This window comes from Arachis hypogaea, chromosome 12, assembly GCF_003086295.3.
Source record: "Arachis hypogaea cultivar Tifrunner chromosome 12, arahy.Tifrunner.gnm2.J5K5, whole genome shotgun sequence".
Taxonomy (NCBI): domain Eukaryota; kingdom Viridiplantae; phylum Streptophyta; class Magnoliopsida; order Fabales; family Fabaceae; genus Arachis; species Arachis hypogaea.
In genome coordinates, this window is record NC_092047.1 from 90,777,173 (window position 1) to 90,793,549 (window position 16,377).

Consider the following 16,377-nt stretch of genomic DNA (forward strand, 5'->3'; position numbering starts at 1 on the left):
GATATGTAGCATTCTTGAAGGCGTGTGTACCATATAACCCAGTACGAAACGAAGATTCTACAAAAGCAAAAATAAATAGCTTCCAAGATTATCATATCATATTCCAGGGTTCAACGACAAAATCAACAGCCAACAAAATTGAAAAAGGTAGTTCAATTAGGTATACCTCAGAAAAAGAAAAATAATCAAAACACTAGAATAAGACTACTCAGTACTTGACTGGAGAAAGGATATCAAGTTGGGACCCAAGCTTCTCCTCAGCAACCTTCTCAGCTTTCACCCTCAATTTGTTGAGCTGCTTCTTTCTCTCGTACAACAAATGTGCCTTCTCCTTTCTCTTCTTCTCCAGCTCCTGTGATTGATAAGATGCAAACATAATTCTTTCCCTTTTTGAAAGCAAAAGATTAAAGCAAATAGAACATTCTTCCATTCAATTTTATTTGTCAGTCACTACTTAAAACATAACTGAATAAATATATCTGGATAAAATTCTATCTATCTAGTTACATTGATTTATGTATCAAAGTGTTGATGTCGGTTACAAATCAAAAGGAAATGGGAATAACAAATTTCAAACAAATAATTTCCATTCACGTTTGAGCTGAACAAAAAATGTACATAACAAGGCAGAACATTTTTCTTGATTACACATTCCAAAACTATTGAAAACTCATTGCAATAAACATAAATGACGAATAAAAATAGCAAATCTTGGGGAAATTGAAGTACATCAATTTCTAGGGAAATGGACAAATAAAATATGAGAACAAGCATAAAGGAAGCAGATGCTCAGAAAGCAATGACTTACAGTGATGGTATCGTAGTAGTTCCATCCAACCTCAGATGACAATCTACCAAGCAAGCAGAATTTGTGTCCCTTCTGAAGCCTCAGAACCCTGATTCCATTTATTAGTTTAATCATCAGTATTCATAACAGGAAGGATAAATAATTAAGAAAATTATGAGTAATACTTACTGAACTGTAAATTCTAATTCATTATTAATTTATTATCAAAACTACAAAAAAGTATAGAACTTACTTCAGAGCATCAGGGATGACCATCCTCTTTGTCTTGTCATAGGGAGGAGGGATTCCCTCAAAAACCTTCAAACGAGCAAGTGCAGCTTCCCCACGCTTTGTCTTGTGTGGTATCATACTACAAAACAGAAATTTCACCATCTCAGAAACTTTTCTCACGAGTAAAATAGATTATAGATTCTTCTTTGATAACATAATAATTGAGTTACTTCCCAAGAAATTTTCAGCAGGTCATGATTTGAAAAAAACATATATATTAAAAAATGCATATCATAAAGATACATAAGCTAACAACAGACATTTTATACAAAACTAACCATGACCACAAGACACTACCGAATCTACCAGATGCTCTCATCAAATAACCAACCATAACAACTACCTCCCAATGACACAATATACAAGCTCAAATACTACCGCTTCAAAACCAGGTTTCTTTCTGACATTATTAAAACTTTTACTTTTCGAGGGTGGCTTATGAAAGCTGTCTTTTAAAAGATAGCATTTTAAAAGCTGCAGCACTTGCATTTGGTAAAATCAAATTAAAAATGACTTTTAATAACACAAACAACACAATTATATTTGGTAAAACAGCTTTTAAAAATTAAAAAGATTATAATAAACATATTTATAACGAAAAAATAATTTCTTTTTTCAAATTATTTAAAATTTAACATAATATTTTAAGATAAAAAATTCATAATAAACATAAACATAATAAATAAACTCTTTATTTTTTGACTTTAAAATTTTATATAAGTATCATAAAAATTTATTTTATCCTAATATGTGATAAAGATGTATTTGTATTGAAATTTATGAAGATTAGGTTGAAAAATAAAAAATACATGAAGATTGTGTTAGAATTTGTGAAAGTTGGGATGAGAAGTTAGAAATTTACGAGGATTCCAATGGCAATATAATGGCAGAAAATATGTGAGTGAAAATAAATAAAATTTTGTAAGCCGTAAAGCACCCCTAACTTTTAAAAGCCCGGAAGCACAAGTCCAACACAAAATGAGGTGCTTGTGCTTTACCAAACCAAGCCTTAACCAGTATACTTCTACAGCTTTTTTTGACAAGCAAAGATTTTGTTTAGCAAAATAAAGAATTAAAAATTGAGAAACTAAATAGATCATCTACACACTACCAAACAACCAAACCAAGAGCAATCTCTGTATATAAATAGGCATAAAAGAAAACTCTTCAACGTCAAACCACTTTCCTTCAACAGATTCCGTTAGTCCAAATGCAACAAAATAATCTAAGAGAAGAGTATAATCATCCACGGATCATTCATTCAAACAATAAAAACCGAAAATCAAATGCCAAATAGTGCCAACAAAAATGCATTCTTCCCTTCAAGTTATATAACTTCATTCCATAAACTCACTCGATTTAAAAACCTTCAAACAAAAGGTAATTATAAACAAAAACTGCCAAAACATTTGAGGTGAAACTAGGAAAATGACGAGTTTACCCTCGAACGGTGCGCCAGAAGATCTTGGAAGGAGCACGGAAATGGATGGGACCATGAGAGGGCTTAGTGTTCATCCTCTTACGGAGGAACCTCATGTACTTCATTTTCTGTCTCACGAGCCCACCGGAAATGCAGATCTCCTCGCACCTAACCACCACAACCTTCTGACCGTTCAGAAGCTCCTTCGCCACTATTGATGCCAGACGACCAAGCATGTGGTGCCTTGCATCCACCACCACCCGTGATGCGCATATCCCTGAACCCGACACCATTGTGGCCTTCTTCTTCTTCTACCTTCTTTCTCTTGAATGCTGGGATGCGAGAGAAGAAACCCTAATTCCTGAAAGGCTTTTTATTTTGCTGCAGCTGTGGAGTAAAATATATATGAGTGAAGGGGAGAGGGGGAAACGAGGAACTAGGGTTTTAGGCTTTTTTTTTAGTTTGGGTGGGGATTGTGTGTGTGAGTATGTTGGGCTTTTTTGTTTTATTTTCTTTACTGGCAGCAAGCAATAAAGCCCTGCTCGATTAAAAAAAATCAATTTTAGATAGGGCTGCACACGGATCGGATCGGATCGGATACGATATCCGCATTTTTTTAGGCCGGATCCGATCCGATCCGATCCGCATATTTGCGGATCGGATCGGATCGGATATTGGGTATATCCGCATAATTAAAAAAAAACTATTTTAAGATTCTATTTGACTATTTTTACAAAAAAAATCCAAAAAATTCATTTTTTTATCTGTTTAAGTCTATTTACTCCTAAAATATTATTAATAATAGTTCTTTTGAATAACAAAAACAAAATAATAACACAAGATTTAAGTTTAATTATTCTAAGTTGAAGTACAACATAAAAAATTAAAAATAAAATATCATAAAATTCATAAATAACACACTAAAATTCATATCACATTAGGGTTTATTTTCTTAAACTATGCTATTTATATGTGATGTGCGGATATGCGGATTTGCGGATCGGATCCACGGATATCACTGCCAAATCCGCAATCCGATCCGACCATAGTGCGGATCCGATCCGATCCGATCCGATGGCTCTGCGGATCGGATAATATCCGCAAAATTCGGATCGGATGCGGATAATTACCGCGGATATTATCCGATCCATGTGCAGCCCTAATTTTAGAAGGGATATGACCATTTTTAAAGGATGCTAATTTCGTGAGGAATTCTAAATCAGTTTTTAAAGAATTGTTAAATATATTAGTCTTTGACTATGTTTGCGTATTAGACACACATTTCAAATATAATATTTACTGATATTCGTTCGATATACGTATTTTTTTGTTTAATTGTGTATTAATAAAAAATAAAAAAAATTTTTAGACATATTTAAATACACTAAAATATTATCACGTATTAGCATGTACATCATTATTCTTAATATGTATTTTTGAAATAAATAGAAATAGTATATATTATTAAATTATTAAAATAAAAATATTTTAAATATTTTATATGATTAAAAAAATATATTAATAATAATTGAAAATAATTTATATTTTAATACAATAAAATATCAAAATATTATTATAATTTATCTAAAAAATATTTTATGTTTTATTATATGTCGTGTCTTGTGTTGCATGTGGTATCGTATTCTATGTGTGTTCATGTCGGTATTCATGTATCATAGATCTTTGACAAATTATAATTATTAAATTAATTTTTAAAATTCATTCTCTCCACATCAAATTGTTTATATTGATGAAAAGATTGATTTATGAATATTACAAATTTTTAGAGATTATTATATTAAATAACAATAAAGATAAATTTGACGTGAAAATTAATTTGTCTAAAAACATATAAGATTAAAGATTAGTTTGATAATTAAAATTTGTTAAAAATTAAAGTGTTAAACTCAAAATTCTTTGAGAATTGAATTGAGATATTAATCTAATTTTATAGACTATATAAACAAAAGGATAGAAAAATTTCAAATCATAAAACGTAATAGGATTTTTTTTTTAATTTTCTTTTGTCTTAGGCATTTTAAAATTTTTTTATTTTTAAATGTTTGAAAAAACTATACGTATTTTTTAATTTATGTTTTTTTAATGATAATAAATTTTTTAATGTATGTAGTCAATTTTATTTATGAATAGAAATAAATTATAATTGTGGACAAGCTTTGGTTTTGATGTTAATAAGTAAATAAAAATATAAAGTGCTTCTCTATCTCTCAAAGAAAGAAGGATATTGATATGTATTCATGAATATGTGGGGCCTTTTTCAAATTGTATTGCAAGGGTGGAATCTCTTCAAGTTAGACACGATTTTGGTAGTGTATTGTAAACATGAACGTAATGGCATATATTTATTGTTTGTTTGTTGAGGAATAAATTTTAATAAATACAGAAATATGCGGAAGCATATAAAATATATATTTTATTTTTTATGTATTTTTTTAAAGTTGTAATATTAAGACAAAATTTATGAGATATGAATTTTTTTTTTTCTATTTTTAACTAATTTTTAAAAATTTAATTTTATTTTTTATCTAAATCTAGTCCTTTTTATTTCTTCTCTTCTTTTCTCTTTTTCAAATTTTTTTTTACTATCTCATCTACCGTTGCCTTTTCCATCCGCCATGGTCTGCTCTCTTTACTATTTATATAGCAGTAATGATCTCTCTCTTCTGTTTGCTGCACCATTCTCTCTTCTACCTCTCTTTATTCTCTTTCTTCATCCATTTTCTTTTTTCTATTCTCTTTGTCTTTGTTGCATAATTGTTCATATTTTCTTTCTATTACCTTGTTGTCTTTGTTGTATAGTTGTGCCTCTCACCATTTTTGCTAGTGTTGTGGTTTATTCGTCTCTGCTTCTACCTCATATACCTTTTTTTTTCTTCTTCTATGTTTACATCTGTTTTATCTATCACTCTTTTTTCTTCATGTCTGCCTTATTTTAGATCTATACCGCCTCCACCCCATTTTTATCATGTCTCATAGATTCGTATCGCCATCATTTTGCCACCTCAACCTTTATCTGTTCCTAGGGGCGAGTGGAGGCCTCGGCCCTCTTAGTTTTTTTTTTAAATAATAGTAATAAGTTATTAAGTATAATTTAATTTTTTAAAAATTTATTTAGTATTTAGTCTAGTATAAATAAAAGTCAAGTCCAACTTAAATATTAATGATTTCCAATATCTAAAAAGTAAGTAACAATATAAAAAACCAGTTATGCTACACATACAAGTCTTTTTGGTTTACAAGTCTTACAAGTTGGGCCAAACCCAACAGAAGCTACACTCACCCACAAAAGCGTATTAATATGCGCATCACGTTTTCAAAGCGCTCCCTCACTATTAAGAACGACTCTTCTTCTTCTTCCTCAATGAAAATCATAACTGTCATTTTTTTTTTGCGTTTCTCCTCCTCCTCCTCTTCTTCCTTCTTCTTCTCCTTTTTCTTTGTGTTTCTCCTCCTTTTTCTTCGCGTGTTTCATATTCATCATCGTGTTTCTTCTCCTTCTTCTTTTGATTTTGCAATATTATGTATTTTTTCTTCTTTGTTTGATTTTTTCCTCCAAAAAAAAATTATGAGAATATGAAATAAGAAGATGAAGATGAACAGCAGAAGATGAGGAGGAGGAAGATGAAGAGTTCTGAATTATGCAGAACTTATCAGAATAAAAATACACCCAAATATCTTCGTTTTACACCCAAATTTGCTGCAAATACAGAATGAGTTATGTTACATATACACTAAAATCAACCACCAAAGTCAACCACCAGTATAAAATACATACTAGAATACAAATAATATATTGAAAATAAATTAAAGCATACATATATTTATACACAAATACATTGGTGGTTAATTTTAGTGACTGATTTTAGTGTACAAATAGCATTTTTGTACAGAAAAATATTTCCTCTAATGCTGCATTTTTTTCTTCTTCTTCTTTTCCTTATTTCTTTCTTTCTTTTAGTTAAATGAATGTAAGTTCATCCTCTTCCAAGTAATTTTGCAGCATTATGTGTTTCTTCTTCTTCTTTGTTTGAACAAGAAGAAACCTGAGAAGGTAAAACAAAAAGAAAAAGATGAATAAGAAAAAAAGAAGAAGAAGATGGTGATAATGATGAAAAAAAAGAACCAGCAGAAGATGAGGAGGCGGAAGAAGAAGAGTTTTGAATTATGCAGAACTTATCAGAATAAAAATATACCCAAAATTTCTTAAAATACACCAAAATATCTTCGTGTTACACCCAAATATCTTCGTTTTACACCCAAATTTGCTGCAAATACAGAAATGAGTTATGCTATGTGTACACTAAAATCAGCCACCAAAGTCAGCCATCAGTATAAAATACATATTGAAATACAAATATACATTGAACATTAATTAAACCACACATGTATTTATACACAAATGCATTGGTAGCTGATTTTAGTGGTTGATTTTAGTGTACAAATAGTATTTTTGTACAGAAAAATATTTTCTCTAATGCTGTATTTTTTTCTTCTTTTTTTCCTTATTTCTTTCTTTCTTTTAGTTAAATGAATGTAAGTTTATCCTTTTCCAAGTAATTTTGGAGCATTATGTGTTTCTTCTTCTTTGTTTGATTTTTTGTTTTTATTCTTGTTAAGAGAGTAAAACAAGAAGAAACTTGAGAAGGTAAAACAAAAAGGAAAAGATGAATAAGAAATAAAGAAGAAGAAGATGGTGATGATGATGAAAAAAAAAAGAAGTAGCAGAAAATGATGAGGAGGAAGAGAAAGAGTTCTAAATTATGCAGAACTTATCAGAATAAAACTACACCCAAAATTTCTTAAAATACACCCAAATATCTTCATGTTACACCTAAATATCTTTGTTTTACACCCAAATTTGATGCAAATACAGAAATGAGTTATGCTACGTGTACACTAAAATTAGCCACCAGTATAAAATACATACTGGAATACAAATATACATTGAAAATAAATTAAACCACACATATATTTATACACAAATACATTGGTGGCTGATTTTAGTAGCTGATTTTAGTGTACAAATAACATTTTTGTACAGAAAAATATTTCCTCTAATGCTACATTTTTTTCTTCTGAATTGAACCACACCTCAGCCACTATTGGATTCAAAACAATAAAAAGGGGAGAAGACTTGTAAAGACTTGTATGAGAAAAAAGCTTGTATGTGGAGAACAAACTGCTCATCAATACCATAAAGGGGCTGCAAAATACACCATATTAAAACAAGCATAAACTATAGAATGCAAATAGAACTATAAAACCATCATAAAAAATAACAAAATTCAGATTCATGAATCATCATTAAACAGAAACTAAAACAATTCAACTAAAAGAATGAGACAATTCACCCTCAGTAAGATGAAAAGTCATAAACTGTAAATACACCCAAACTTTCCTAAAATACACCCAAATATTCCCGATTTACACCCGAACATTTGATATAAAATGCAGAAAATTCATTAGAACTAGTACATTAGATTCAATTCAAATAAGGAATAATAAACAGCAAATTTTACAGACAAGGTTCATGCATTATTCAACTACACAATTATAAACTACTAACTGGATTCAAATTCAAATTCAATTATTAACTGGAATTAAACCATACCTCAGGAACTTCGTTAGATTCAAATTCAAAATCCACTTCGCTCTGGTTCAGTTGATAATCTGAAGTTGAATCATCCATTATCTTCAAAACGATTTCAGAGCTTAATTTCAGAAACAATGGAAAACGAGAAAAATGAAGAAAGAGAACAGAGAGAGAAACTTACGTAAACGGCAAAGGAGAAGGGAGAGAGAAACGCACGAAAGAGATCGAAGAGAGAAGACAAGAAAACGCAGAAGGAATTCAAAAAAGGAAACGAAATCCTTTCGAAAAAGGAAGTTATATATTTGCGCGTTGATTGATTAAAAAATCTGTTAAGGAGACGCGTGAAACATACATGCCATAAGAGGCACGTTTTAGGGATTAGGGATTTTCAGGACTTGTACAACTTGTATAGTGAAAAGGCTTGTATGTGGAGATTAATCCATAAAAAAAATCTGAAAAAGATATTATTACAAATATTTTTTAATTAAATAAAATTTTTCAAATCCCATAAAATGGATTTTATGATACGAAGAATCGATCACTTCATTAGTACAAAGTACACACATATTTTTTATACTTTAAAATATATTTTCTATTAGTATATTTTTGTAATACATCTTACATTATATAATTTTTTGTATAATTTTTTAATATTATATATATTTTTAGCCTCATAATAATATTTCTGGATCCATCCTTACATGTTCCTCCCTCTCACAATTTCAATCTATGTTTTAGGTTTTTCTTTTAAAAAAAATCAATTGTTTTAATTGGATATTGATTTTAGTATTTTGTTTTAAAAAATAATTATTGAATTGATTATTGGAATTGGAATTGTTGATGGTAGTAATTTAGGCTAATATTGAAGAATTCGTAGTTGTGGCAATAGAGAAAAGCAATGGCAGTGGTGAAGGTTGTGATGAAGTAGTGATAACAGTTTGAAGGGTAAAATAAAGACATTAACAAAAAGCTGCTTTATGTTACAATTTTTTTTTAACAAAAGAGGCTCAACACAATAAAGTGGAGCAAAGGAACTAAGATAACCAAATAAAGACAGATAAAACTGAAAAGCTGGTATCCGTTGTCATCTCCGGCATTGCCATCAACAACCAAACGGATCAACTCCACACCACTCCTTGTAACTCATGAAGGACATGATCTTAATTCCTTCAACACTTGTCTCTACCTGCTGGAAGACTCTGCTATTTCGCTCCAACCAGATGTTCCAAATAACCGCACAAAATCCTATCAGCCATTTTCTTTGCTCTGACTTCCCACCTGTTGCTTCAATCCAGCTCTCATAGAACTCTTTAGTGGTTCCCGGGATGGCCCAAGCTCTACCAGAAAATGTCAGCCAAGCACACCATACCTGCCACGTGAACTCACATGCAAAAAATAAATGATGTACAAATTCTATATTCTTTTTACACAAAACACAAATGTTGTCATGATGATTAATAATTCCAAGTCTGCTCAGCCTCTCCTTCGTATTTACCCTTCCTACTAGCACAAACCAAGCAAAGAGTTCAACTCTTGGTGGAACCAAGCCTCTCCATATGGAGCTTGTGAAGTTGTAACTTGTGATGTCTGCTGGGAGCATCTCATTATGTAGCACCTGCACAAAAGAATTAGTAGAAAACACTCCATTTTTATCAAATTTCCAACTCACTGAATCCTCTCTATCAAGTGATAACCTCATGACCCTCAACCGGTCATGTAATTGATTTAGCAACTCTAACTCCTATTGGAAGAGTTTCCTCCTCCATTGGAAGTCCCATACCCATTCTAGCCCATCCCCTGCTTTATGTTACAATATATGTTGGAGAAAACAAAATGACAAACTAATATATATATATATGTCGTGCGTGCGTGTGTGTGATGACTCCCAATGCATATTGCCAATTATTGAATATATAAGATCACTGTTACTACCTATATTCACCTCCCTCTCTCTCTCTCTCACTCTCTTTCTCTCTCTCCTTACTGTATCTCCGCGTGATGTGTAGTTGGTACTACGCATTTTGTTTTATTCTTTCTTGTGTATAGGGAACTATGTTTAATAAAATTAATACTAAATTATAATATGAAACTTAATAAATTCTTTTAGGATCTAATGATGCTGAGTAAATTTTATGTTGTGCATATTGTCTAAAACATATGTATTGTGTGATATTATTCCTAAAAATTTAGTTATATTTTAATGACTATTTATTTATTAATTTTTCTATCCGATTTATTTCATAGGAATCTTATTTGAGGAATAGTAAGCTTAAAATGGATTTTCATAATAGAATCTGATGAGCGAAAACCAATATTGACAAGTGTAGATCGTTCAAATAATATCACGGTGAGTGGATATTGTTTCCATGAGAATTAAGGGATTGAACAAGTAAATATTGGATTGAATTGCTAATTAAATCAATTGAACCTGGATTAGGGTTGGAATTGTGTCTTGCTTGGAATGTTGAATGCTTGTAGAGGTAGTGATGAATGTGTATTGAATTGAGAGAAAACAATGATTTAGAATGTCAAAGGTTTCGAAGACGCTTACTTTCTAGAAAGATTAATCCTTATGTTTGTCTATTTTGATGCATGCAAAGATATGTTTACGGCAAATCATAGAAAATTAAATTCCAATTCCTTGGTAATTCAATTTATCTTTAATTATTCAATTGCCAATTTCTTGGTCAACCGATTAAGAAAAGAGGTTTAGCACAATTCTAATTTAGTTTCAAATAATATTTAAAAGTAGTTCTAGTTCAAATTATATGTCACATATTCGAACCTAGTCTTAAACAAGTGAGAATCATAAGAAAGAAATGTCACGTACTCTTTAAAATACTATTCCTAGTCAAGTTAAAAAGTCATAAGAAAGAGTTTTCAAGCTTTATTTCTGATATTAAATTTTCTAAAATAATAACAGAATTCAAAATAGAATTAGAATATTTTATAATGCTTCTAACCTTTAAAGAATGAAGAACAAAAACTCAATCTTGAAAATAGATCCATACATAACCTCAAAATAAAACAAAACTTAAATTAATAATCCATGAAAAAAGTAAACAGAGCTTCTAACTCTTAACAAAAGAGATTAGTTGCACATGGAGAAATATGAAAACAAAAGATGAGAAGAAGAAGGTGTGCTATCAGATCCAAAGATCATTTCCCCCTTGTGAACTACGTTCACTTATTTATATTCTACTTCTATCTAAAATTCAAATTCAAAAATTAAATCTTATCTTATCTTTTAGGAAGAATAAGATAATTAATAACAATAATTAAAACTAATTCAAATTAAATCATATCTTTAACAGAATCTTCCATAACCTTGAGCGAACTTGCATCTTTGGGAAAGTGGGCCTTGATTAGCATTGCACTTAGGCTTGTGGCACGGCACGCCAACTTATTGTGGGCTTCAAGGCATTGCACGCTTAGGTTTGGCGTAGCACACCAACTCTTGCAAGGCTTATCAGGGTTTGAAGGCGTTACACGCCTTGTGGTGGCATTAAACGCCACCTTTCTTAGCCTTCAAAGGTGTTGCATGCTAGCTTTCTTCTTCCTTTGGGTGTTAAACGCTAGGATATGGTGTGCAACGCCAACTTTCTTCTTTCTTTGGGCACTATTTTTTCGACGAGAAAGATGATGGTCGTGTATGGCTCAAACTAAACATCTACTATAGACATATGAATATCATTTTGAAGCTCTGGATGTTAGCTTTTTAACACCACTATAACTAGACCTCTATATCTCAAGTTATAATTACTTGAGTATAAAGAAGTCAGAATTGACAGCATTTGCAAATCATTCTTTAGCTGAAATTTTTTTTTGAAAATATAGCCTGAATCCATGATAATTCTAAAACCATTCTAGATTTATGATTAGTTATGAAAACTTCATTTAAAACAATAGAGATCCAAATGAAACATTTCTAGCAAAGTTAGAAAGCTAACATCCAGATCTTTAAAATAATATACATATGTCTATAGTGGACCTGTGTCTAACGCCGCCTCTTCCTACGTTGAACACAGCCATACTCAAGCCCAAGTACTAGCTCGTCTAATGCAGCTTCCATCTAAGTTCAACGCAGATCCATCTCCGTCCAAGCACAACTGTGTCTAACGCAGCTTCCTCCGCGTCTAACGAAGTAGCCACTTGTGTTCAACCTACAGACCACTTGCGTTTAACGCAGCCACACTATGCGCTGAATGCAACCACCAGAAGCATGTCCAGTAATTTGTCCATCATCCACCATGCGTTGAACGTTCCAACCCTTACGTCCAATGCAACCAACACAGAGGCATCAAGAAGTCCAAATTAGGCCTTACGTTCAATGCACCTACCTTGCGTTCAACGCACTTTATCTCAAATCCAACACCACTTCATGGGCCAGCTCCCAGGGTATCACAATCCTTCACTAATCTCTCCAACTTCAAGTGTTTACTTTGTTGACCCAAGATTAAGTTGCAAGCCCATGATTTCAACAAAGTAACATATCAAGTTTTGAATTTCAAATACAAGGAAGATCACTAGTTAGTTAAAAGTTATTAGAAAAGATTTTATTAAGATATGATTTGATTATGTTTTGATTTAGTTTGAATTTGAATTTTAGGTTTTTGGTTTTAGGTTTTTAAAGAAGTCTAGGAACTTGTCCAAGGACAACACATCTTACACCACACTTTACAATTCAGTTTTCAAGCATATCATGAGTAACTAATCTCTTCTGTCAAGGTTAGAAGCTCTATTTACTTTGATGGATTTATATTATTGTTTTTCTACTTTTGATTAATGCATTGATATTTTATTCAAGAAGTGAGTTTCATTCTTCATCCTACAAGGAGAACAAGCAACTATTCAGCAAGTGAACTACATGAAAAAATTTCAAAAACCACCACAAAATGATCCATTTTCTAAGACCTACAATTCAGGATGGAGGAATCACCCAAACTTTAGTTGGATGAACCAAGAACAAAGAAGCTCCAGTGCTTCACATTAACAACAAACCCCTCCCATGCAATCACAAATATATCAAAAAGTTTCCTCCCTTGAAACTAAATTTTCCTCCTTTGAAACCAAATTTTCTTTCCTTGAAATCACCATTGAGAAACTATCTCAATCCACTCCCATCGTAGCCCAATCAACTTCTATTTTCATGCAACAAACAGGGAGCTTCATGGATGAGACAAGAGCTAAATTCAAGAACCAAGATGCTTTCATTAGAAACCTAGAGTTCCAAGTGGAGCAACTTGCTAAGCAATTAGCAACGAGACCCACTAACACATTCTCAAGTGACACTGAGATCTATCCAAGAAAAAAATGTAAAGCCATTAGTTTGAGAAGTGGAAGGGTGATTAACAAGGAGAATGAGGAGTAAGTTGAGAAATCTATAGAAGCAAAGGAAAAGCCAGAGAAGGATGACACTCAACCAAAGGAGAAGAAAACAGTGACTCCTTACCAACAAAGAATCTAACTTTCTCAAAGGCTCAAGGAATAGAACAAAGCAAAGCAATACTCGAACTTTTTGGAGGTGTTTAGGAAGCTCCAAATCAACATTTCTTTCATAGAAGCTTTGGAGCAAATGCCTCTCTATACTAAATTTATAAAGGAGTTGCTAAGTAAGAAGAAAACTTTAAAAGAAGATGAGACAGTGGTGATGACCAAGGAATGTAGTGCAATCATCCAAAAGAATTTTTTAAGGAAGATGAAAGATCCTGGAAGTTTCCAAATCTCCTGCACTATTGGAAACACACTCTTTGAGAAAGCATTATGTGATTTGGGGGCAAGCATCAATCTGGTGCCCTTTTCCATCATGAAGAAGCTACAAATCAAAGAGGAGAAACTAACAAAGATAGTTCTATAAATGGTAGACAAATCAATGAAATATGCACATGAAATAGTTGAGAATGTTTTGGTCAAAGTAGGAAAGTTTTTTCTCCCAGCAGATTTTGTAATTCTTGACATGGAGGAGGATGAGAATGCCTCCATCATCCTAGGAAGGCCATTCCTAGCTACTGGCAGAGCCTTGATAGATGTAGAAAAGGGTGAATTAATGTTAAGAATGCATGATGAACACTTAGTTTTTTATGTTTTCAAAATCATGCATTATTCAAGTGAGAACGAGAATTGCATGAAGATTGAACCAAGTGATCCAAGCCTCCAAGAACCTCTTGATGAAGCACCTCTGAAGGCTCCACCTCCATGCTTGAAAGGAAAAGAAGAAATAGAAGTGGTATAGCAAATTGAAGACACAACCTTAAAAGAAGCTAACAAGAGTTTACAACCTAAGCCTCCCTTAGTGGAAATCGACAAGACCCCCCTGAAATCAAGACTAAGTTTGGTGTTGGGCGTTCATCATCAAATAAGGAAGAAAAAAAGACTCTGAAGAAACCCAAGGGGATGGAAAAACAGGAAGATCCTTTCAAGAGACTTCTCACCAGGGGAGAAAGTGATGTTAGCTCACCATCCATTAAAGCCAACGTTGGAAGATTTCAACTCAAATTGGTGTGAACCACATACAGTGAACAAGGATTTTTCTCTTAATCATATTGAGATCCTTGAAGAAGACAAAGGATGGAAGTTCACAATGAGAGGGGAGAGGTTAAAGAACCATGATCAATCTCTAATTCAGCAAGAACCAACCGTGAAGTTAGTGATGTTAAAAGAGCACTTTTTGGGAGACAACCCAACCATCGGTAACCTTTTATTTTCTCTTTAGTTTCATTTGTTTTATGCTAATAAGCTTGTGCATCACTTATTCGCTTTAACTAGATAATCATGATTATTCATAATTCCATCATCACTGTTTTTCTTTGTTGCTTGAGGACAAGCAGCTATTCTAAGTTTAATGTTGGAGGCTATGTAGAACATAGCCTAGAAGATAATGAAAAGGGAGGTAACTCTATCTTTGAGATTTTATTTCATATATCTTGCATCTATTTTTGTTCTTAGTTGATAATCATGATTCATTCTTCTTCATTTTACCTTACTCTTAAAATTGTTTGTACTCAATATCTTTAAGCAAGCAAAAAAGAGCTTTTGAACGGAAAAAGTTAAAAAAAAAAAATTTTGGGGCAAGTAAGATTAAGAAAAATGGAGGTTTGATAGTATCATTGTGTAATGAGGTTACACATTTGTGAAAACTTGCATGGGAGCTCTAAGACATAGAATAAAGTTCAGAGAAGTATTATGAAGGTTTTCAAAAGTCTATAAAACCAAGAAGTAGCAAGAAAAAAAAGAGAAAGAAAACCAAAGAACAAGGCTCAAGACTTTGAGCACCAATGGATAGGAAAGTTAAAAAGAAACAAAACTCAAAAATTTTCTAGTTAAGTGCTTATGGTGCTGCTGTGTTAGGGAGAGAGGCTTGAACAACTAAATCCGATGGGTGCTTCAACACCCGATACCTTGAACCAACTGGTTTGGGAGTGTTGATGAAAAGTCATCTTAAAAAGCCGCCTTGAGATAGAACATTTAGAGTCGAAGTCAAGTGCAATAATCCCCTAAAATAAGTATAGCTGAGAAAAGAAAATAATGATAACAATAAGAGAAAGAAAGGGAAAAGCTGTCTTCAAGGTGAAAATATATAAAAAGACTTCTATAATATCATCCGAATGAAATTCCTAAGTTCTAAGACTTTCAATTGTAGACATAGCAAGCACTGAAATCCATACATGATCACATAATTCGGAGTTTATCCCATTATCACTTGATCACTTCACTCACTGAAATATCACAAGAAATTCTTCAACCCACTCCAATTAAGAGAATCCTTTGTGCATAATTCTTTTCTTGCTTGGGACAAGCAAGATCTCAAGTTGGGTGTTGTAACGCATGAGCATCTTTAGTTTTTTTATTAATTCTTTGAATAAAGTTAGTGATTTTCTTGTTATAATTGAGATTTTTATGCTTTAACCAATGTTTCTTAGAGTTGCTTTGAGCTTTGGTATGTGTAGAAAATTGTGAAAGATTTTAGGCAAGAATAAAGGAGGAGAAGGACAACCAAAGAACCCCCTAGGAGAACAAAGGAAGGTGGCATGCAAAAGGAAGCAACTTCCCAGAGAACCAAGAAAGGAAATAAGCCTCAGGGAAGTGCAGAGAAAATTTGCAAATACTGTCAACCCTAACCTCCTCATACTCTAGTGAGCATAACTTGAGTTATAGAGATCCAAATGAAGCAGTTCTAGCGATGTTAGAAAGCTAACATTCAGAGCTTCAAAACAATATACATATGTCTATAGTGGACCTGTGTCTAATGCTGCCTCTTCCTGCATT

At 32.3% G+C, this 16,377-nt stretch overlaps 1 protein-coding gene across 1 annotated transcript; it reads right to left on the reverse strand.

Annotated features, from left to right (window-relative positions):
* Nucleotides 1–55: 55 nt before the first annotated feature.
* On the reverse strand, nt 56–2,985 carry LOC112727699 (large ribosomal subunit protein uL13w). The gene is made up of 4 exons (XM_025777565.3): nt 2,520–2,985; nt 1,041–1,157; nt 809–896; nt 56–352 (listed from the first exon to the last, which is right to left on the reverse strand). The coding sequence occupies exons 1-4, from the start codon at nt 2,789–2,791 to the stop codon at nt 209–211; spliced, it is 621 nt and encodes a 206-aa protein (XP_025633350.1). The 5' UTR covers nt 2,792–2,985; the 3' UTR covers nt 56–208.
* Between the last annotated feature and the right edge of the window lie 13,392 nt (nt 2,986–16,377).